This window comes from Drosophila serrata, unplaced genomic scaffold (assembly GCF_035046125.1).
Source record: "Drosophila serrata isolate PLE 108 unplaced genomic scaffold, ASM3504612v1 contig_130, whole genome shotgun sequence".
NCBI classification, from domain to species: domain Eukaryota; kingdom Metazoa; phylum Arthropoda; class Insecta; order Diptera; family Drosophilidae; genus Drosophila; species Drosophila serrata.
In genome coordinates this window covers 479,555-501,673 of record NW_028257028.1, presented here as the reverse complement: position 1 = coordinate 501,673, position 22,119 = coordinate 479,555, and the positions used below count along the sequence as shown (strand labels likewise).

General features: G+C 41.1%; 4 protein-coding genes across 5 annotated transcripts; 1 reads left to right on the top strand and 3 right to left on the bottom strand.

Annotated features, from left to right (window-relative positions):
• Nucleotides 1-1,503: 1,503 nt before the first annotated feature.
• On the bottom strand, nt 1,504-19,713 carry y (L-dopachrome tautomerase yellow). 2 transcript variants are annotated; one of them, XM_086826110.1, is made up of 2 exons: nt 19,223-19,713; nt 1,504-3,243 (listed from the first exon to the last, which is right to left on the bottom strand). In XM_086826110.1, the coding sequence occupies exon 2, from the start codon at nt 3,212-3,214 to the stop codon at nt 1,853-1,855; it is 1,362 nt and encodes a 453-aa protein (XP_086682236.1). In that variant the 5' UTR covers nt 3,215-3,243; nt 19,223-19,713; the 3' UTR covers nt 1,504-1,852. The 2 variants fall into 2 exon arrangements, with proteins under 2 accessions (XP_086682236.1, XP_020810064.1); XM_020954405.2 differs by lacking the exon at nt 19,223-19,713 and adding an exon at nt 5,834-6,590.
• LOC147644607 (uncharacterized) lies at nt 9,955-10,691 on the bottom strand. Its single transcript, XM_086826115.1, has one exon. The coding sequence runs from the start codon at nt 10,314-10,316 to the stop codon at nt 10,065-10,067; it is 252 nt and encodes an 83-aa protein (XP_086682241.1). The 5' UTR covers nt 10,317-10,691; the 3' UTR covers nt 9,955-10,064.
• On the bottom strand, nt 12,461-12,844 carry LOC110185533 (uncharacterized). The gene has a single exon (XM_020954440.2). The coding sequence runs from the start codon at nt 12,842-12,844 to the stop codon at nt 12,461-12,463; it is 384 nt and encodes a 127-aa protein (XP_020810099.2).
• On the top strand, nt 19,458-22,074 carry LOC110185512 (putative methylmalonate-semialdehyde/malonate-semialdehyde dehydrogenase [acylating], mitochondrial). The gene is made up of 2 exons (XM_020954406.2): nt 19,458-19,598; nt 20,326-22,074. The coding sequence occupies exons 1-2, from the start codon at nt 19,569-19,571 to the stop codon at nt 21,856-21,858; spliced, it is 1,563 nt and encodes a 520-aa protein (XP_020810065.2). The 5' UTR covers nt 19,458-19,568; the 3' UTR covers nt 21,859-22,074.
• Nucleotides 22,075-22,119: the final 45 nt, after the last annotated feature.

The following is a 22,119-nucleotide window of genomic DNA, read 5'->3' as shown; positions in this document are numbered from 1 at the left end:
ACTGGACTGCCTTAATGTTTCCCAATAAATTTCAGGCTGTCGGTAGTCGGTAGTCGGTAGTCGGTGCTAGGGAGCCCATTCCTTCTCCATTCACGATTCCCCAGGTCCAGGACCAGGTCCAGATCCACCGTCTGGCGCGTTAATAGAGCAAGTGTTGTTTTGCTCACTTTTGGCGTTAAGTGTTTCGCACGGAGAGACGGGACACCGTCTGCATGTCCCTCCCTCCGTTCGTAATCACTAAGTAAATAAATTCCAACTCTTATGTTTGTTTTCTGAAAGTTTCGCCCTCTGCCCACTGCCGAATGGATAATGCCACGCCCCCGAAGAAAGGCATAAATCATCGCCTGGGTGGAGGCTTTTCTCTCCCTTGGCCACATGAATAATCGCTGCTGGTTTTGTTGGTTTTTCGGGAGATCCAACGAGATCCACTGTGGATGTGAGCCACACTTGTAATTATAAAATATGTACAATTTTTGGTCCCTCAAAAGCGAAGAATCGAGAGCATTTGCATGCCGAGGGGTTCCAATTGGGGGAAAACGGGTTTCCAATCGCATTTTGGCCATTATCATTTAGCCTGAAAGTATACAGCGCCGTTGAAAGTATGCCATGGAAATGGAAATTGTGTTTACTGATTACCGCAGGAAAGTTAAATATAAATATAAAAAATAAAAGGATCTCATTATATTGAACTAATATATACCAAGGTGATAGAGGGGTCTCCAAGTATCCCCTTTAATTGGAGGAATAAATAAACAAATAAACAAATATATCGATTCGAAGCTGATCTGGATAATCTTGCGAATAAGACAGCTAAGGGAGTGCAGAGAGAAGAATCGATTCCAAAACAATCAAGAGCCAAAAGGATTCCACAACCGCCAAGGACCAACAAATGAAGGGATGAAAAGAGTCTATTCCAATCCCAAGGGTGAGCGAGTTGAGTTTAAGGACACTGCTGACCTTATAAAGAAAGTTTTATAATACAAATTATATTTTTTTCTACTTTTTAACATATATCTAGTTTAAGATAAAGTTGATTTGCACTTTGTATAAATTTGTAAACTTTTCTCCCTTCAGGCACACATGGCGTATACTTAATTTAAGGGATTTACGTTAAGTATACGCCATGTATGCTTGACTTATCTTAGGATTCAAAATTACTCCTTCAGAGGGTTATAAGTTTCAGACTTAAATAATAATATAATATAATACCTTATTAATTCGCATTCTTCGTCAATATTTATCTATATTTTTATTCAAATTTTTTTAGAAACCAATGCTTAAAAAACTCATAACTAAGATTTCCTCTAGTTTGGGTATTTATATATTGTATAATTTATGCTTTTTAAAAATTATTGTGATTTTGTACTTAAACTTTAAACCTAAATCTTGCCATCTAGTCAGCCTTGAAGTCCTTGTGTCAAAAAAAAAGTCTATCTGCCAAACCCTGCTCCTAAAAATGTTCATTATAATTCCATTCGTCGAACCAATGAAGCTCTGTTTTAATTGGATGTATTAACATTTTGCTCTTTATTCCAACTTAAATAATAAAATGAAAAACCACTCGGCCACTTAATTTAGGTTTAAAAAAAAAGCTCGTTTTATTTCTTGTTTAAATAACGAATAACTAGGTAACATTCTCCTCATCTGTGAATCTATTAAATATCCTCCTTGCTTCCTGGTGCTGCTGATGATGATGCTGATCCTTCTCGTGGCTCTCACATCCCTTTCCCTTTCCGGTCTTTAAATCTATCCTAGAAGAAGCGAGTGTGAATGAAGTGTGCTGTGTTGTGTCCCGTATCCGGTTTCTGTCTGGGATTTGCGATCCGTGATCCGTGATCCGCGATTCGCTGACCTAACCCTGATGCTGGTGGTGCCACCAGCCGGACTGGCGGGCATTGACGTAGGTCTTTAGGCCACCATCCTGGACAGGAGACATGGGCTGGTGGGTGGGGAAGAGGTGGGGGCCACTGGTCTCGTAGTTGATGCCATTGTGCTGGTTGAAGATGTACGCCTTGGGCACCTCCACTCCGGCCGGGCCCACGGTGTTCGTGGAGACGCTAACGCTGGAGACTGGTCCCGGATTGGCCGGCAAGTAGGTGCGACTGGGCGGAATCGGAGGAGGAGGTGATGGTCCCCAGCTCGTCTGAGGCTTCAGGGGCAGGGCAGGACGATACTGTTTGGTGTACAGGGGAGGACCAATCGGCAGAGCAGGCTGCTTCGGAATGGAAACCGTGTTTGGGGGTCCGTAGGCATTGTTCCTTAGATCGCAAACGGTGTTCTCCACGAGCGTTGCCAGCGGAGCTGTGTAGATCCGGAAGTTGGTGTCCGCATAGTCCAGGTCGGAGAGCAGGAAGACGGGCATCCGATCCGAAAGGACCCACACGTTCTTGTTCTCATCGATCTTGACGTCGGCGGGGAAGACCAGGCCGACGTCGTCCCGGTCCACGATGCCGTGGAACTGCGGCGAGTACGGCATCGAGGAGTGCCAGCATCCGACGGCATTCTGGTCGATCAAGTTGAACAGCTCCACCCCGTCGTCGCTCATCACCCGGGACGTGGTGTGGGCGTTCGGACCGCGCTCATCCAGGGCCACAAAGTCGTGGTAGCTGTCCTCCGTGCGGGTCTCGTCCCGCAGGATCCTCGTGGAGACGGCGAACTGCCGGTGGCTGGCCAGGGGGCTGAAGTACAGCGTCCTGAACCCATCCGACCGGATGGGGGACAGGGACATCCCGAAGATGCCCTCCTCGCCCCACTGGAAGTTGATGCCGGCGATGTTGAAGTCACCCCTCAGGGGATCCGGGAAGAAGTACGAGTGCGCCGAGAAGCGCCAGGACTTGTTCAGCTCCCAGGAATACGCAATCAATCCGTAGCCCAGCTCGTCCGCAAAATAGGCATAGGCATCGTCACAATTCTTGCCAATGTCCACCGCAATGTTGGCTATGAATGTGTTCGGATTGGTGTCCACTGCCGGCAGCTCGTAGCGCCGGATGCGAGTGTCCGTGGTCAGGTCAAAGACATTCACCGCGTACGGACATGGGTTCCTGGTGGTGTTCCCAATGCCCACGGTGCCGGTGTCCAGCACCCAAAGACGTCCGCACTCGTCCACCTTGATGCGATACGCCGTGGTGATGCTATTCGCGCAATCTCCGGCCGTGTTTGCCCGCCAATCCGGATACGGAATCAGTTCCGGTGAGCCCGTGAGGCTGTGGTCCATATTGATATAGGTCAGAGTGGCCGGAATGCCTGTTGAAATTATAAAAATCTCATATAATTAAAGCTTAACTTATTAATATCCCTAAGCTCATTCAAAACCTTTTAAACCAAGTCATAAAATGCCCATTACTTCATCATAAATTTAACTTGGTTAAGCGGAACTTGAAATGGAAATTAATCACTGGCAAAAATGTGTCAAAATTCTGGAAGTTCTGTATTTGGTTAAGTGGCTGCTTTTGGCCAAATGTGTTTATGTGAGGATTAAGCCACATTTGGTGCAGATTGCAGTTGGCAGTTTGTGTTCAAATTGCGTGCAATTTCCGATGTCATTAGGCCCCGCATTGAAGCAGCTGAGGCAACGCACTGAGGAGCTCTGACATCACCATCAATACAGTGTCAGTCGACGATGATTTCCGCTCCAATTGCTCCTCGTCGGAGCCACCTCGTCTCCGTCTCTCTTGGCCAATTTCCAGCCATATGTTTCTGGTTTTCTGGTAGCGGGCGGCATTGCCACGCCCCCTGAGCAACTCCCTCCTCATTTCGGAAACTCCCCATTCATCATCATCGATAAAATAGAGGCGACAGCGATTTTTCCGCCCCATCAACACCTTTCAATTTGTGTAAAGTTTAGCAAATCTGTGTGGAAAATGGAACGGGGATTTCCCAAGCCAGTTATTCACATGAAAAACCATGAACGATTAGTCACAAGTAATACTAGCTTAAATCTTTCAATGTTTCTTGTACATACAGATACACACCATAAATTAATTAGAAGATCTTCTACTGAAGACTATGAAATATCATTTTATCTTGATAATTGCTCAATAAATAATAATAAATAATAACAGTGCTCTTAATTGATTCTTTATATCTTTATTTTTTGATTTTTTGTGCTGCCTGCCGCCAACTTTGTAAAGCTAATCTGTGTAAATCAGATTCCAGATTCCGAGTTTCCGCCCTCAAAAGTCAGTCACTTTTTGCAAACTCATTTGTGATGGAGATTGAGCCTGTGACTTGGAGTTGGACTTGGATTTGGACTTGGAATGGGCCACACATCGTGTGGCTAATGTTTGTGTCCACTTTGTGGCTCAGTGGCTCAAGTGGCTAAATGACTGAATGGCCAAATGACCGGAGACTGGGAGGCTGTCTGGGAGCTTAATGAATTTATATGAAATACGGAGTTGTCTTGAAACTCCGAGCTCGTTATTATCCAGCCAATTAATGTTGCCAATTCTCCGGTTCTCTGTTTCAGTTTCAGTTTCAGTTTCAGTTTCAATTTCGCATTCTCATTTCAATTTCAATTACACGTTTGACTCATGGCATGTAACCGTCCCAGACTCGATTTCAATTTGTAATCCTGTCGCATAGCTCATTAGGAATGTGAGAACAGATATCGATATCTGTAGCAATATCTGTCTGATTTCAGCCGCCCTTCTTGGCCAAATGGATTTGCATAATGAGGCATAAATCATAACTCGTTAATGTCAACTGCAGGTGTTGTCTACCTGTTCGGTTATTGTGCTGTCTTGCCACCGCAGATTTGCTCAAACTAATTGATTTGCTTTGATGGCCATTCAAGCATTAAGCCTTTGCCTTTGCCGCAACTTTCACGTACTTTTGGTCTTTATTTGGGCCTTTTTTGTTTGCTTGCTTGCCTTATTTTGGCCTTCTAGTCTTTTGCGGATATTCGAAAAATCATTTACTTGGCATTCTCAACCCCAAGGCTATGTCAGAAGTTAGGGACTGAATAATTGCTTTGAATTTGATTCAATATTGAAGGTATTACCCAATTCGATTGATTTCATTGCTAAGCTTCTGGAACTCTGCTCTGCTCCCTTAGTATTGAATATTGCTAAAAATAAATCTTTGCAAATCTGTAAATTTGTTCCACAATAACATCGAATCTGTTTGGACAGCGGTTTTGTGCAACTCTCACTTCGATTCAACTGAAAGCTAATCATGGGTTAATGGCATAATGCCATATAATATGCTATTGTCTGTGATTGGATTTCCATTTCCATTTGTGTAACGCCAAGGCGACCCTGAAGAAGCCTTCACCAGACGAATCGAATAATACACACTGCCTCGGATGGTCGTCATATAATACCATAAATATATAATGCCAATGCCGAGTCCACGTTACAACGGTTAATTGTTTCAGAAATGTAAATGCAACACCTGAATGCGCACCGGATTTATGAAAGGTCAACTCGGAGGTCCGACCTGACCCTGTCATGCCCATCAAAAAGGCAAAAGTTTGACACATTTTCCAAGCAAGGTTCTTTGGAAGCCGGAAGTGAATTCGTTTTTTCTTATGAGACCCCATTAGTTGTTAGATAAACCAAAAGACTTGCAACTCTATTTCAAATGATAGATATATGTGTACAAATCTTTAGAGAATTGTTTACACAATTTAAGACACCAATCTCTGGCTTGCTCCTCAATTGTTTAGCAACCAGAGATTAGTCAATCAGACCATATAAACGGAGTGACTGCAATTTCCCAATCACCTCAATTCCGCACCCAATTAGCAGCAGGTGCTAATGATGCCCAAAAGACTTTCGATATGTTGCCATAGCAATCTGCATGTTCAGGCATGGATTTGGCCAAATTAACTTACCATCTCGCCAGCGGGGAACGGTGACAAAGAGCCGGTTGCCAAAGTGCTCGACGCCGACGGGCAGTCCATTCTGGGGGATGTAGTCGCCGCTGGCCAGGGCCTGCTCCTTGAGCCTGGAGTTCGGGAAGGCAAAGTCCAGCTGGTTCCAGCTGTACCTCTCCTGCAGCTTGTAGGCGGCCCACGAAGGAGACGCGGACAGCGTCAGCAGGATCAGCGGCAGGATACCTCCGTTGTTCTGCAACAACATCATGGCACACTTCTCGGGGCAACTACTACAGACAACAACTTGGCCAACACAGACACTTGGGGGGGGAACCGATTCAAGGATATGTATTGCAAGGCAACAGAACAGCAAAAAAAAAAAGAAACTAATCCGTGCTAATATTTATATTATCTATTGTTTATCCTCTTCTGTGGACCGTGGCGCGCTTACGACTGTTGGCCACATTATGTCGGCCACGTTTTATATGAGGTTTTTTTGCTCCGAAGACCAAGTCCGAGACGACGACGAAGTCGAAGACAGGCCAGCGAAGGCGTCGCCTCCTCGGCACTCGAACTTCGGCTGGACACAGATCGAGTCGAGTGTTTCTTTGGGCCATATTGGTATCTAGTTGGTAGTTGGTAGTTGGTAGTTGGTAGTAGATAGTTCCCATGGAGCATTTCGGGGGGCTTTTGTCTTCCATGATTGATTTTTACGCATTTTTAGGCGGCCGCCTCCGAGTTCCGTTTAACAATCATAGCACTGAATCATAGCCAACACACCTTTCGCCGGTAATAAACAGGTAAATATTGTATATAGGTTTTGCCATTTTCAATATTCTTTTGAAAAGGGTATTGGGTTTAAACCGAACACCTACTTAAGTTGTTACAGTTACAAATGAATTAAAACAAAAACTTCAAGTATAAAGTGTCATACGATTAAGTGATAAGTAATATAGTATTCTTTCAAATATGATGAAAGTATCAAGCTGAAAAATATGTTCTTCAGTCAAGAATATGGAAATATCCCTCACTCAGGACATGGAAATTAAGGATAAATTATAACACATAAACTATTATACACAATTTAAAAGAGCATTCAGTAATCACATTAAAAGCAACCACGACTCGAGCTAGTTTTCGATTGAATTGCCTTTAGTTTTGGCTTTCGATTGAACGCTTTCGATGATTCACAATTTGTTGAGGGTCAAGTGTTTGGCTTCCACCAATTATGAGTTGGGTCTGTGAGGCATTGCAGTGACTTCAGATACAACCAGGTTGCATAAGAAGAAGGTATCACTGTATCGCGGTTGCAGAAACTGCAACAACTTGCCACTTGTGGTCCTGAGCCGTCACTTGTCTTCTTCTCACCTGGCTTTTAGGGCATCCCCTTTGAGTGGCGTTGTGCGTAATGAATGCTCTGCTCTAATGGCCATCGCCGCAAGATCTGAAAAGTGCAACCGAATGCGAAAACTGAAAACTCAGTCCCCCGTAGGCGTCCGCAAGACTCTTGGGCCAATCTATGTGTATTTATGGTCAGCCGAAAAGTAAGGAAAACATAAAACCAGAATATCGCATAATGAAGTAATGCAAAGTGGGCTGCAATGTGTTTACGACCTCCACTGATGAAGTGGTTTGCATTAATCCTAAACACCTAAAGACTGGTGTACACTTGGAAGAATTACAATTAAAATGTTGTAAATATAATATATATACTTATTAGCAAAACAAAATACATACACTGCAACCCCCAATTTAATAAAGAAATGATTTCATTATTCTGCTATACATTTAAGGCATTCCAATACTCATTAATTCACCTGACATTAATTGCAAAATCAGGTAAATTTTATGACATTTTTAGCTCTTAATTTGTAACTTAGTACGATGCTAATTTAGTGGCAATGCAGAAAAGTGGTTCAACTTGATCCCTTGGCCGCATTCTAAGTCTCAACAGCTCACCCACAGTTGGTAGAGAAACAAACATAATTGCACTGAAATCAGAAGAAGTCGAAATAAATCCTCACAGACACGCAGCACACGAAATATGCTCCACATAACTACAGGTAATGCTGCCTGAATTTATTGCGATCGGCGGATCGGACCATAAAAAGCCACGCATTTAAACAACCAGTGCGTTTTATTAATTAATTAATTGTGTGTGCGGTGCGAGTTGGTGTTGAGTGTTGCATAACTGGATGCTATTAATGATGCGATCAGCAACATTAGGAGCAGTAACAGCAGCAGCAACAGCAACAGCAACAGCAACAGCAACAGCAGCAGCAGCAGCAGCAGCAGCAACAGCAACAGCAACAACAGCAGCAACAGCAGCAACAGCAACAGCAACAGCAACAACAGCAGCAGCAGCAACAGCAACATTAGGAGCAGTAACAGCAGCAGCAACAACAGCAGCAACAGCAGCAACAGCAACAGCGACAACAGCAGCAGCAACAGCAACAGCAGCAACAGCAACAGCAGCAACAGCAACAACAGCAGCAGCAACAAAGTCAGCAACAAAAGCAGCAACAGCAGCAACAAAAGCAGCAACAGCAACAGCAGCCGTTGAACCTATCATTTAAATTGAATTGACTCGTTTTGTGTTTTAATTTATGTTTTAGTTTTTGTTGTCTGCAGCTTGTCGTGGGATGTCTAATAAGTTTTAGTTTTTCTCTTATTACACTCTTGCATACATACTCTTATAAGAAATAAACCAACTATTCAACCCAGAGGAATATTACAGCACTATCCTTATAAAAGTCCTGGAAAACATCAAGGATATAGACTAGTCAGAGAGGTTTTGTGTAGAAGATGATATTGAGACCTAACCCCTATACCAAGAATAAAAGTAATGCTATCAGCGAGGGTGTACAAATTCGACTCTTTCTTGTTTGTTTATTTTGATTTATACGCATTGCTTTTCCCAATAATTAAAACGAGTTTTTCCAGCCAACGAAAAGCGAAACAAAACAACATTATCAAATGACGCTAAGTGGCCAAAAGACTCCTCGGATCGGATCGGATCGGATCCGCACTCTTTGGCATAATTGCAATTATGCAATGCAACCTGCTAGCGAGACATTAGTGGCATTATCGGATCGGTTGATTTGGGCGGAAAATAAACCGCAACGAGCTGCGCTGACATTGCCCGTTTTTCCTCCTTGATTTTTTGTTTTTCCAGACAGTTTTTCAAGGCATCCGCTTTTGGTCAGAGACGACCATCCTCCGTTCGGGGGGTTCGCTTTTTTGGCCCGGCCAGTGGGAAACCTGTTGCTCAAGCTCAGTTTTCCGTTCGTTTCTTTCAATTCGGTTTCAAGTTCAATGTCCATGGCCCTGACCGTTGGCCGGATTTATTTCAATTGGCCAAAATCGGCGGGGCCACAAAGATTTCCTGCTCACTATCACGGCTCGTGTGGGTCCTCTTAGCGGATGCACTGCAGATTATTTACAAAAATGAATTGTAGTTTACTATTTCAATTTCAAATACAATGGATAGTGCGCTGAAATGTTGCTATCTCTGAGATGTGAGATCTTAAATCACATCAATCTGGTAATCACATTTCGTTTTTGCCAGTGCATCATGATCTCTTTTCAATAGCAACATTAAGTAAATAAATCAGGCTGCAGCTACTTTTCCGTGCAACTCTTTCAGGTTGCATTCAAAATGTTGCCACAGACATCAATTTGGCCGCAATTGCGGCGCACTTGTCACGCAAGAGGAAAAGCGGAGGCAGTTGTGGAAAATGCCGCTTTAAGCAAATGGTGCGGATAAAAGATCGCTTGTGGGGGATAAGTAATTTCGCATTAATCAGCGGGCTGCCTTCGAAATTTATGACTTATCTTAAGCCATCGTAAGCACCATTTTTGTCTGGCTCTTTTAGCGGCTCAATGTGGTAATCGATTGATAATCAATAAACTGACCATAATGCAAGGCGAAACATTTCCATTAGCTGAATGTTTCAACAAGTGCGTTGATTCCGAGATAATCCAACTGGCTTACTTACTGAAAAATGCTTTAAAGTTGCCTTGGAGCAAGACGTATAAATTACAGACCAAAGGAGTTGGCCAAGATTTCGAGAGAACAACATTCACAACATTCATTTGAATAAGAAATATACCAAGAACTTGAACAATAATCGGAATAATCATAAGAGTATGGGGCGGTGTTTATTAAATAGAATATAAATAACATAAGAGTAACATAACAGTCAGTTGTGAAATGAAATATAGATTAGAATATGGAAATTGAGAGAATCTAGAACCACCATGGAGGTGGCTGGCGGACATAGTCACCTACGTTCAGGTAATCCTGCTGAACATTGCCTTGACTCAGGAAGGAGTCGCCCGATTCCGAGTCTCCGTTGGACGAATCGTCCCCCCAGTCATAGTAATTCGGGGATCCAGCTGTCGCGAGGGAACCCATCAGGATGAGGATAAGGATATGATGGAGGAACCGCTTCATGATGGGAACGCCTTCGGTTTTCAGAGTGAGCGGAGAAAGTGACATGCTGCGGTCTTATATACACAGGTGAGTGTGAAATGGAACCAGAATCCAGGTGTTGTTTGGCTTTTAGCACAATTAAAATTGGGCTATGTTTGCACCCGTTGCGCTGGTCAGGGTCTCACTTTCTTGGGACAGAAAGATTGAGAAACACCTGAAATTAGAGTCCGATATTTGCTGTGCGTGCGTTGTCTTTTCGCTTTTCTCCGACGCTTATTGATTTCCTGGTGAAAAGTTGTTGTTTCTGCCAATTAGCTGGCTAAAGACTTTGCCATGCCATGCAACATTGAAACCGAAAACGAAAGCGAAATTGAAATTGAAAATGAAAACGAAAACGAACACAGAAACGTCACAGGCATGTCGTCCAGTGTCGAGCTTTGGCATTACCTTGCCGCAATTAGTTATCAATTAAAATCAATTTAAATCAGTTGCTTCCTTCTTCTCCCTCTCCTGATATATGTATAATGGCATCATTACACTTTTGGGATTAACTCATTAACTCTGAATTTCAAATATAAATTGAATCGATTTCCAGGCACAACCCCCCTGTGGATAGGTGGGACTGAAGTTCAAGGTCTCGAATTGGAAAGCTTACAGATTTCGGAGCGTGTAGGAAGTGGCTGAACTCGTCCAGGGTTAGCACAGCCATCGATGGATCACTCCAACACTCCAACACTCCAACACACCAACACTCCAACGTGGCGAAACGATACACTCCCCGCTGCCTTTTCAAGTGTAATGGCTAATTAGTGTTTTATTCCAAGTCCGAATTCTAAGTCTCTAATTATGCATAAAAACTGTGCCTTTGTCTTGGCCAATTAAAATATTAGCGATGGGAAAGCGCGGCGGCAGCAAGAACAACTTGTTTAATTATCAACTGAAGCTGAACACAGAACGCAGAATAGAAGCTAATTTCTGTTTGAACAACTGCTGCTAAACGGAGACCTAAGTGTGGTTCTAAGTGTTACGCCGGAATCACCAGACGGATGGGTAGGTTTTGGCCAAAACCGAGTCTAAGCCGGGCTAAACGACCGGCCTTGTGATGGCCACGCTCTGCTTCCCGATTGCCTTTGCCTTTGACGACAGCCGAAAGCTGCATTCGCAAATTGGCCAATTGCAAAAGTATGAAACTGTAAGCGAAAAGTTCCGCTTTGTTTTTCTCCTCCCTCTTTTTTTTGCTGTGATTTTTTTAAATTTGTGATTACGCATACGCCCCGGTGTCAAGGCTGCAAATGAATTGCTGGAAAAAAATTAAATGAATTTAGAGCCGCAATGAATTTGCTTCCAGCATTTAATTCATCAGCTGGACAGTCATGATGGAAGCTGTGTGTTCCCATTATTTCCTCAATGAGTTCATTTCTCCAAGCATTTCATTGATCAATAATCTATATATTCTTTACAAGGGTCGAATATGATTTCATGTTTAATATTAATTTTAGTTCACCTTTATCTCTTTGCACTTGTATACAAATAAATCCATACTTCTATTACCAACCCAATTAAGGGGTATTCAAACTATTCGAGTCGGCGGCAAGCTGTTCGAATAAAGTGAATGAGTGACCTAGCACACCCCTTTTTTGGCGATCGCCCTCTGCCCAGAGAGGCAAGGCTGAATGAAACTGCTACCAATGCAATGCATCCATCAATCAATCAATCCTAACATTCCACTTTGCTCCATCGGATCGAAATAGATCGAATCGAATCAAAGCAAACAAATTGAAACAATGGCAAAAAGCACACAAAGAAAGGTTGGTAAACCAACAACAACAACAAAGGACGAGCCCACAAAATATATACGCTCATTTCTGAAGTTTCGTTCGTAACCGGTTTTAGCTCTTGTAGAATACATCGGCTTATTATTGGGTTTGTTATTATGAAACCCTAAAATACATCATAGACAAGAAAGAAAGCAAACTCCGGCATGCCAAACTTTGTATACTCTATATATAATATTTACATTTTTATATATCAACAGTTTAGCTTTTCCTTTATATTTAAGGATGGTTTCTAGACTTTCGATTCTTTTAAAAAGCCCAAGAACTAGTGGATCGAGCGATTTGAGTCATTAAATATAAATACAAAAATCTCCACTTATGTATATATTTACACCAAAAAAAAAAGGGAGAATGAATTGCCCCAAATCTTAGTAATTAATTAATGTTGAACCACCATGGAGGAGGTGTGGGTTCATAGTCCTTTACGTTGATGTAATCGGGATTGGGTGGATCCGAAATGGAGGATGAATAGGCGGCAAATGACCGACTTTCCAGGTTTTTAGACCCTGGAAAACCCCTACGCTTGCGATTCCAATTCATTTTCTTGCTATTGGGGCGCTGTTTAACAGAGTTGGGTTTATGGCTCCATCCTGCTGCATTTTCCTGGACTCGCTGGCGTTCGAGTTCATTGATTGCCTCCAGAAACAGATTCAACTGCAGGCTGCTTTCCTCCAACGGGGGATCTGTGCTACCAGCCAAGGCGAGGAAAATCGTCCCCAGGAGAACGCAGGTGAAGATAATCCATTGACTCGCCTCCATAGTCTAGCCTCGGTCTAAGCCACCCTCACCTGCCTGCCGCACCTTTATACGTTTCCACTCAGGTGGAGCAGAGAAGCAGGTGAGGCACATGTTGTGTGCTTACATTACCTAATGCAACAGGTACTTCGGTGCTCGGTTCAATGCCGGACGAGTCTTGACCTCGTTTGGGTCTGACCTAATCCAAGATGAAGCAGAATGTTCGCCCAATGTTTGCTCCTAGCACACAGCACCAGAAGCGATCGCAGCACTCGTTAATGATTGGGAAAAGCTTAATTAAATTCCATTCTATGTGAGCAAAGGTAAACAAAAGTATGCAATTGGATATTTGGCCATGTGCTGGAGCCTACTTTTAGGGCCAAATATGGAGGAGCCAACGCATAGGAACCATTTAAAAAGTGCTCAATATTTATCCATATTTTTCAGGCAATTTTTTGTAAAAACCAAAGCTTAAAAAATTCATAACTTAGCCAAAAATGCCTCAATTTCGATACGGAAACCAGTTCTGAGCTAGTTTTGAAAAGGTTTATAAATCTGCGTACTCAGTTAAAAATGTACAAAAATTTAAATTTTTATCAAATTTTGCTAATTTTAATGATGTAACCCCATAAAATTTTCTGAAAAATGGCCAAAAAATGTGTTTCATTTTTTGTACCCAGAAAGATTCGCCAGTTTGTGCTGATCAAGAATATATATAGTTTATAGGGTCGGAAATGACTCCTTCACAATGTTTCAAGCTTCAGACTGAAATGATAATACCCTATTCATTCGCTTTTCTTGATTCAATATTTATCTATATTTTTAAGGCAATTTTTTGTAAAACCCAAAGCTTAAAAAATTCATAGCTTAGCCAAAAATGCCTCAATTTCGATACGGAAGCCAGTTCTGAGCTAGTTTTGAAAAGGTTTATAGATCTGCATACTCAGTTAAAAATATACACCAATTTAAATTTTTATCAATTTTTGCTAATTTTAATGATGTAACCCCTTATAATTTTCTGAAAAAATTGCCAAAAAATGTGTTTCTTTTTTTGTACCCAGAAAGATTCGCCTGTTTGTGCTGATCAAGAATATATATAGTTTATAGGGTCGGAAATGACTCCTTCACAATGTTTTAAGCTTCAGACTGAAATGATAATACCCTATTTATTCGCATTTCTTGATTCAATATTTATCTATATTTTTAAGGCAATTTTTTGTAAAACCCAAAGCTTAAAAAATTCATAGCTTAGCCAAAAATGCCTCAATTTCGATACGGAAGCCAGTTCTGAGCTAGTTTTGAAAAGGTTTATAAATCTGCATACTCAGTTAAAAATGTACAAAAATTTTAATTTTTATCAAATTATGCTAATTTTAATGATGTAACCCCTCATAATTTTCTGAAAAATGGCCAAAAAAGGTGTTTCTTTTTTTGTACCCAGAAAGATTCGCCTGTTTGTGCTGATCAAGAATATATAAAGTTTATAGGGTCGGAAATGCCTCCTTCACAATGTTTTAAGCTTCAGACTGAAATGATAATACCCTACTTATTCGCATTTCTTGATTCAATATTTATCTATATTTTTAAGGCAATTTTTTGTAAAACCCAAAGCTTAAAAAATTCATAGCTTAGCTAAAAATGCCTCAATTATGATACGGAAGCCAGTTCTGAGCTAGTTTTGAAAAGGTTTATAAATCTGCATACAAAGCTTAAAAAATTCATAGCTTAGCCAAAAATGCCTCAATTTCGATACGGAAGCCGGTTCTGAGCTAGTTTCGAAAAGGTTTATAAATCTGCATACTCAGTTAAAAATGTACAAAAATTTAAATTTTTATCAAATTTTGCTAATTTTAATGATGTAACCCCTTATAATTTTCTGAAAAAATGGCCAAAAAATGTGTTTCTTTTTTTGTATCCAGAAAGATTCTCCTGTTTGTGCTGATCAAGAATATATATAGTTTATAAGGTCGGAAATGACTCCTTCACAATGTTTTAAGCTTCAGACTGAAATGATAATACCCTATTTATTCGCATTTCTTGATTCAATATTTATCTATATTTTTAAGGCAATTTTTTGTAAAACCCAAAGCTTAAAAAATTCATAGCTTAGCCAAAAATGCCTCAATTTTGATACGGAAGCCAGTTCTGAGCTAGTTTCGAAAAGGTTTATAAATCTGCATACTCAGTTAAAAATGTACAAAAATTTAAATTTTTATCAAATTTTGCTAATTTTAATGATGTAACCCCTTATAATTTTCTGAAAAAATGGCAAAAAAATGTGCTTCTTTTTTTGTACCCAGAAAGATTCTCCTGTTTGTGCTGATCAAGAATATATATAGTTTATAAGGTCGGAAATGACTCCTTCACAATGTTTTAAGCTTCAGACTGAAATGATAATACCCTATTTATTCGCATTTCTTGATTCAATATTTATCTATATTTTTAAGGCAATTTTTTGTAAAACCCAAAGCTTAAAAAATTCATAGCTTAGCTAAAAATGCCTCAATTATGATACGGAAGCCAGTTCTGAGCTAGTTTTGAAAAGGTTTATAAATCTGCATACAAAGCTTAAAAAATTCATAGCTTAGCCAAAAATGCCTCAATTTCGATACGGAAGCCAGTTCTGAGCTAGTTTCGAAAAGGTTTATAAATCTGCATACTCAGTTAAAAATGTACAAAAATTTAAATTTTTATCAAATTTTGCTAATTTTAATGATGTAACCCCTTATAATTTTCTGAAAAAATGGCCAAAAAATGTGTTTCTTTTTTTGTATCCAGAAAGATTCTCCTGTTTGTGCTGATCAAGAATATATATAGTTTATAAGGTCGGAAATGACTCCTTCACAATGTTTTAAGCTTCAGACTGAAATGATAATACCCTATTTATTCGCATTTCTTGATTCAATATTTATCTATATTTTTAAGGCAATTTTTTGTAAAACCCAAAGCTTAAAAAATTCATAGCTTAGCCAAAAATGCCTCAATTTTGATACGGAAGCCAGTTCTGAGCTAGTTTCGAAAAGGTTTATAAATCTGCATACTCAGTTAAAAATGTACAAAAATTTAAATTTTTATCAAATTTTGCTAATTTTAATGATGTAACCCCTTATAATTTTCTGAAAAAATGGCAAAAAAATGTGCTTCTTTTTTTGTACCCAGAAAGATTCTCCTGTTTGTGCTGATCAAGAATATATATAGTTTATAGGGTCGGAAATGACTCCTTCACAATGTTTTAAGCTTCAGACTGAAATGATAATACCCTATTTATTCGCATTTCTTGATTCAATATTTATCTATATTTTTAAGGCAATTTTTTGTAAAACCCAAAGCTTAAAAAATTCATAGCTTAGCTAAAAATGCCTCAATTATGATACGGAAGCCAGTTCTGAGCTAGTTTTGAAAAGGTTTATAAATCTGCATACTCAGTTAAAAATGTACAAAAATTTAAATTTTTATCAAATTTTGCTAATTTTAATGATGTAACCCCTTATAATTTTCTGAAAAAATGGCCAAAAAATGTGTTTCTTTTTTTGTACCCAGAAAGATTCTCCTGTTTGTGCTGATCAAGAATATATATAGTTTATAAGGTCGGAAATGACTCCTTCACAATGTTTTAAGCTTCAGACTGAAATGATAATACCCTATTTATTCACATTTCTTGATTCAATATTTATCTATATTTTTAAGGCAATTTTTTGTAAAACCCAAAGCTTAAAAAATTCATAGCTTAGCCAAAAATGCCTCAATTTCGATACGGAAGCCAGTTCTGAGCTAGTTTCGAAAAGGTTTATAAATCTGCATACTCAGTTAAAAATGTACAAAAATTTAAATTTTTATCAAATTTTGCTAATTTTAATGATGTAACCCCTTATAATTTTCTGAAAAAATGGCAAAAAAATGTGCTTCTTTTTTTGTACCCAGAAAGATTCGCCTGTTTGTGCTGATCAAGAATATATATAGTTTATAGGGTCGGAGATGACTCCTTCACAATGTTTTAAGCTTCAGACTGAAATGATAATACCCTATTTATTCGCATTTCTTGATTCAATATTTATCTATATTTTTCAGGCAATTTTTTGTAAAACCCAAAGCTTAAAAAATTCATAGCTTAGCCAAAAATGCCTCAATTTCGATACGGAAGCCAGTTCTGAGCTAGTTTCGAAAAGGTTTATAAATCTGCATACTCAGTTAAAAATGTACAAAAATTTAAATTTTTATCAAATTTTGCTAATTTTAATGATGAAACCCATTATAATTTTCTGAAAAAATGGCCAAAAAATGTGTTTCCTTTTTTGTACCCAGAAAGATTCTCCTGTTTGTGCTGATCAAGAATATATATAGTTTATAAGGTCGGAAATGACTCCTTCACAATGTTTTAAGCTTCAGACTGAAATGATTATACCCTATTTATTCGCATTTCTTGATTCAATATTTATCTATATTTTTAAGGCAATTTTTTGTAAAACCCAAAGCTTAAAAAATTCATAGCTTAGCTAAAAATGCCTCAATTATGATACGGAAGCCAGTTCTGAGCTAGTTTTGAAAAGGTTTATAAATCTGCATACAAAGCTTAAAAAATTCATAGCTTAGCCAAAAATGCCTCAATTTCGATACGGAAGCCAGTTCTGAGCTAGTTTCGAAAAGGTTTATAAATCTGCATACTCAGTTAAAAATGTACAAAAATTTAAATTTTTATCAAATTTTGCTAATTTTAATGATGTAACCCCTTATAATTTTCTGAAAAAATGGCCAAAAAATGTGTTTCTTTTTTTGTATCCAGAAAGATTCTCCTGTTTGTGCTGATCAAGAATATATATAGTTTATAAGGTCGGAAATGACTCCTTCACAATGTTTTAAGCTTCAGACTGAAATGATAATACCCTATTTATTCGCATTTCTTGATTCAATATTTATCTATATTTTTCAGGCAATTTTTTGTAAAACCCAAAGCTTAAAAAATTCATAGCTTAGCCAAAAATGCCTCAATTTCGATACGGAAGCCAGTTCTGAGCTAGTTTCGAAAAGGTTTATAAATCTGCATACTCAGTTAAAAACGTACAAAAATTTAAATTTTTATCAAATTTTGCTAATTTTAATGATGAAACCCATTATAATTTTCTGAAAAAATGGCCAAAAAATGTGTTTCCTTTTTTGTACCCAGAAAGATTCTCCTGTTTGTGCTGATCAAGAATATATATAGTTTATAAGGTCGGAAATGACTCCTTCACAATGTTTTAAGCTTCAGACTGAAATGATAATACCCTATTTATTCGCATTTCTTGATTCAATATTTATCTATATTTTTAAGGCAATTTTTTGTAAAACCCAAAGCTTAAAAAATTCATAGCTTAGCTAAAAATGCCTCAATTATGATACGGAAGCCAGTTCTGAGCTAGTTTTGAAAAGGTTTATAAATCTGCATACTCAGTTAAAAATTTACAAAAATATAAATTTTTATCAAATTTTGCTAATTTTAATGATGTAACCCCTTATAATTTTCTGGAAAAAATGGCCAAAAATGTGTTTCTTTTTTTGTACCCAGAAAGATTCGCCTGTTTGTGCTGATCAAGAATATATTTAGTTTATAGGGTCGGAAATGACTCCTTCACAATGTTTTAAGCTTCAGACTGAAATGATAATACCCTATTTATTCGCATTTTTTTTTATTCAATATTTATCTATATTTTTAAGGCAATGTTTTACAGAAACCAAAGCTTAAAAAACTCATAACAAATATTATTCAAACCCCAAACATGAAATGTTAAACGCGACTTCAGTTTCAAAAATGACCGGGTTACTAAAGTATGACCACAAGATGTCCCCAATAAAAATACCGAAAAACTAGCGAATAAGCGGTCACACTTCGAAAGAGTAAACTTTATTAAATTAAATTTCACCCACACTGATGCCGGCTGACACGCGTGCCTTGGCAGATTTATCAGTATAGGTGAACGCTTAATGGAAAAATACACTCGCATACACTAATACCAATTTGATTTTGTATCTCCGTGAGTGTTTATAAATACCCAATAAATAATGATTTACTTTTGCCGTAATACCGAATATTGTTTGCTCTTTTCAAACAAATGAAACTCCCAATTGGAATATTTTCAGATATTGCATTGATCGATAAATAGTAATATTTCGTGAGTGATGCTTCAGACAAATTAGATGTTCGACATAAAATTAATACGTGAGTTGCTAATATTAGTTTAATGTTTTCCAGTGACAAGTTCCCATACTTCCCATTCAAAATATCACTCTCTTTCCACGCCAGCAGACGTACTCTTCGTGAGAGCAGAACGCTATGGAAAGACAAACATCGCGAAACAAGCTCACGCACACAAGCATGCCACGAGCCCCCAACGAACAGCAACAAGAATAGCAACAATATGTACGTACCAAGAACAACAGCTGGTGCGCCAGGTTCTGGCGTTAAAGGTGTGCGGATGTGTGTACGTATCCCATTTACTATCGTTAAGCACACTTTGACGTGGTCTTCGTCTCCGCCTCCATCCAGTTTTTCACTCGTATATCAACAATCACACCACCGCAGCCCGCACTGCACACACACACGACACATGGGCAAAAATACGCGGGCCCCCTGCGGAACAGCACTTCTGAAGGCGGCGGCTGTGTTCAGTTCTAGTGGAACCACCGTTTGGAGAGCACGCGATTCCCCATTTCCAAACCGAAGCGATCCTTCCTTGCTGGCAACTGTCCACCCGACTCCTTCTCCATTCTCAAGATGTCCCTTGTGCGATTGATCGGCGCTGAGGTGAGTTCCAGTCGAACATAACGGTTTGACGAGGCTTACAGTTGGTTGCACGTGTGTGTGCGGTTTCAAGTGCATTTGCCATCACTCTCACTCTTCAGTAGACTTGATGAAGAGCAGAGCGGTGGCCGTGAAAACGAAATTGCCAATTGACAACAACACATGTTACGTAATTTCGCTGGGGTCTGCGGGACCAAGGAGAAGAGGCAGAGGCAGAAGTTCCAGAGGAGAGCAGATAAAGCGAAAACAAAAACAATTGCCCCGGGGGAGGGGATTTAGCGGCATAAAATTCAATAAAACGAGATAAGCGGGACAGGCAACAGTTGGCGAAACAATTCCACTCGAGCCAAACGCAAGTCTGCCAGATGAACACTGATAAGCGTGGGCGTGGCGCCCCCCGCGTGTCGCCCTTATATTGTTTTTATCAAGCATACAAAAAACACCCCACCCCATACTCTGAACGGGGGTTGAGGTTAGGATTCCCCAATTTGCATTGCAAACGAAAGTCAAGTGCATCAAATTAAGCGAAGACTCGAAAATGATCAGGCTAGTGACGAAGGAAACGAGTGATCTCTGGTTCCTGCTAGTGACGAAAGCAAGAAGGATAAAAAAAAATTAAAATGTGGTCCACCCAAGGTGCTCATATTTATGTAGTATAATTATATTATGTAGTATAACTATAATATATTAGTTACCATTTTTAAAATTCGTTCATTTTCTTCGTCACCAGGCCCGCCAGATGGCGAAGAGGACGTACTCCTCCGCCGCTCCAACCACCAAGCTCTTCATCGACGGCAAGTTCGTGGAGTCCAAGACGAAGGAGTGGATCGATGTGCACGATCCGGCCACCAACAAGGTGGTGACCCGCGTGCCGAAGGCCACCCAGGATGAGATGCAGACGGCGCTGGAGTCGAACAAGAAGGCCTTCCGGTCGTGGAGCAATCAGTCCATTCTGACCCGTCAGCAGGTGATGTTCAAGCTGCAGGCCCTGATCAAGGAGAACATGGGCGAGCTGGCCAAGAACATAACCAAGGAGCAGGGCAAGACCCTGGCCGATGCCGAGGGCGATGTCCTGCGCGGCCTCCAGGTGGTGGAGCACTGCTGCAGCATCCCATCGCTGCAGATGGGCGAGACGGTGGCGAATGTGGCCCGCGACATGGACACCTATTCGCTGGTCCTGCCCCTGGGTGTCACCGCCGGCGTGGCTCCCTTCAACTTCCCGGCCATGATTCCGCTGTGGATGTTCCCCGTGGCCATTACCACCGGCAACACCATGCTGCTGAAGCCTTCGGAGCGCGTGCCCGGCGCCACAATGATGCTGATGGAGCTGCTGAACGAGGCTGGGTGCCCGCCCGGCGTGGTGAACGTCATCCATGGCCAGCACGATGCCGTCAACTTCATTTGCGATGCGCCCGAGATCAAGGCCGTGTCCTTTGTGGGCTCCGACCAGGCCGGCAAGTACATCTACGAGCGGGCCGGCAAGAACGGCAAGCGAGTGCAGTCGAACATGGGGGCCAAGAACCACGGCATTATTCTGGCCGATGCCAACAAGGAGAACACGCTGAACCAGTTGGCCGGCGCCGCATTCGGTGCTGCCGGTCAGCGGTGCATGGCTCTGTCCACGGCCGTCTTTGTGGGCGACGCCCAGAGCTGGATCCCCGATCTGGTGGACCGTGCCCAGAAGCTTAAGGTGAACGCCGGCCATGTGCCCGGCACCGATGTGGGACCCGTGATCAGCGCCGCCTCCCGCCAGCGCATCAACGATCTGATCGAGTCCGGCGTGAAGGAGGGCGCTAAGCTGATCCTCGACGGACGCAAGATCAGTGTGCCCGGCTACGAGGATGGCTACTTTGTGGGCCCCACCATTCTGAGCGACGTCACGCCCAGCATGAAGTGCTACACCGAGGAAATCTTCGGCCCCGTCCTGGTGATCCTCAAGGCCGACACCCTGGACGATGCTATCGACATTGTGAACGCCAATCCCTATGGCAACGGCACCGCCGTCTTCACCACCAATGGCGCCGCTGCCCGCAAGTTCGTCAACGAGATCGATGCCGGCCAGGTGGGCGTCAATGTACCCATTCCGGTACCCCTGCCCATGTTCTCCTTCACCGGCACGCGCGGCTCTTTCCGCGGCGACCATCACTTCTACGGCAAGCAGGGCATCAAGTTCTATACCCAGACCAAGACCGTTACCCAGCTGTGGCGCGAGACGGACGTGACCCACACCCAGGCGGCCGTGGCCATGCCCACCATGAAGTAGGCGCTGCTCCGTGATCCATGATCCATGATCCAAGATCCGTGTCGAGCTGGATATATGTATATGTATGCACAGGACGTATTTGGAAGCTAGATAGAGAAGGAATTATTGCATTTATTTTTGTGCCTGTTAATTAGATTTAAGACGAAGCGCTATGTTGGAGACCAGCAAGAGGAGCTTGAAAAACTATAATGATAATAAAATGTTTGAAACAGTGAACTGAGCCAAGTTTCCTCTGAAAAAAAAGGATTAAGTAATAATGGA

What these genes read in the sequence shown, in the direction of transcription:
- y (XM_020954405.2), bottom strand. Translation starts at nt 6,083, where the DNA reads ATGATGTTGTTGCAGAACAACGGAGGTATCCTGCCGCTGATCCTGCTG. An exon ending in CGTTCCCCGCTGGCGAGATG is followed by an intron (nt 3,244 to 5,833) that starts GTAAGTTAATTT and finishes TAATTTCAACAG; the next exon opens with GCATTCCGGCCACTCTGACC.
- LOC147644607 (XM_086826115.1), bottom strand. Translation starts at nt 10,316, where the DNA reads ATGTCACTTTCTCCGCTCACTCTGAAAACCGAAGGCGTTCCCATCATG.
- LOC110185533 (XM_020954440.2), bottom strand. Translation starts at nt 12,844, where the DNA reads ATGGAGGCGAGTCAATGGATTATCTTCACCTGCGTTCTCCTGGGGACG.
- LOC110185512 (XM_020954406.2), top strand. Translation starts at nt 19,569, where the DNA reads ATGTCCCTTGTGCGATTGATCGGCGCTGAG. An exon ending in TGCGATTGATCGGCGCTGAG is followed by an intron (nt 19,599 to 20,325) that starts GTGAGTTCCAGT and finishes CTTCGTCACCAG; the next exon opens with GCCCGCCAGATGGCGAAGAG.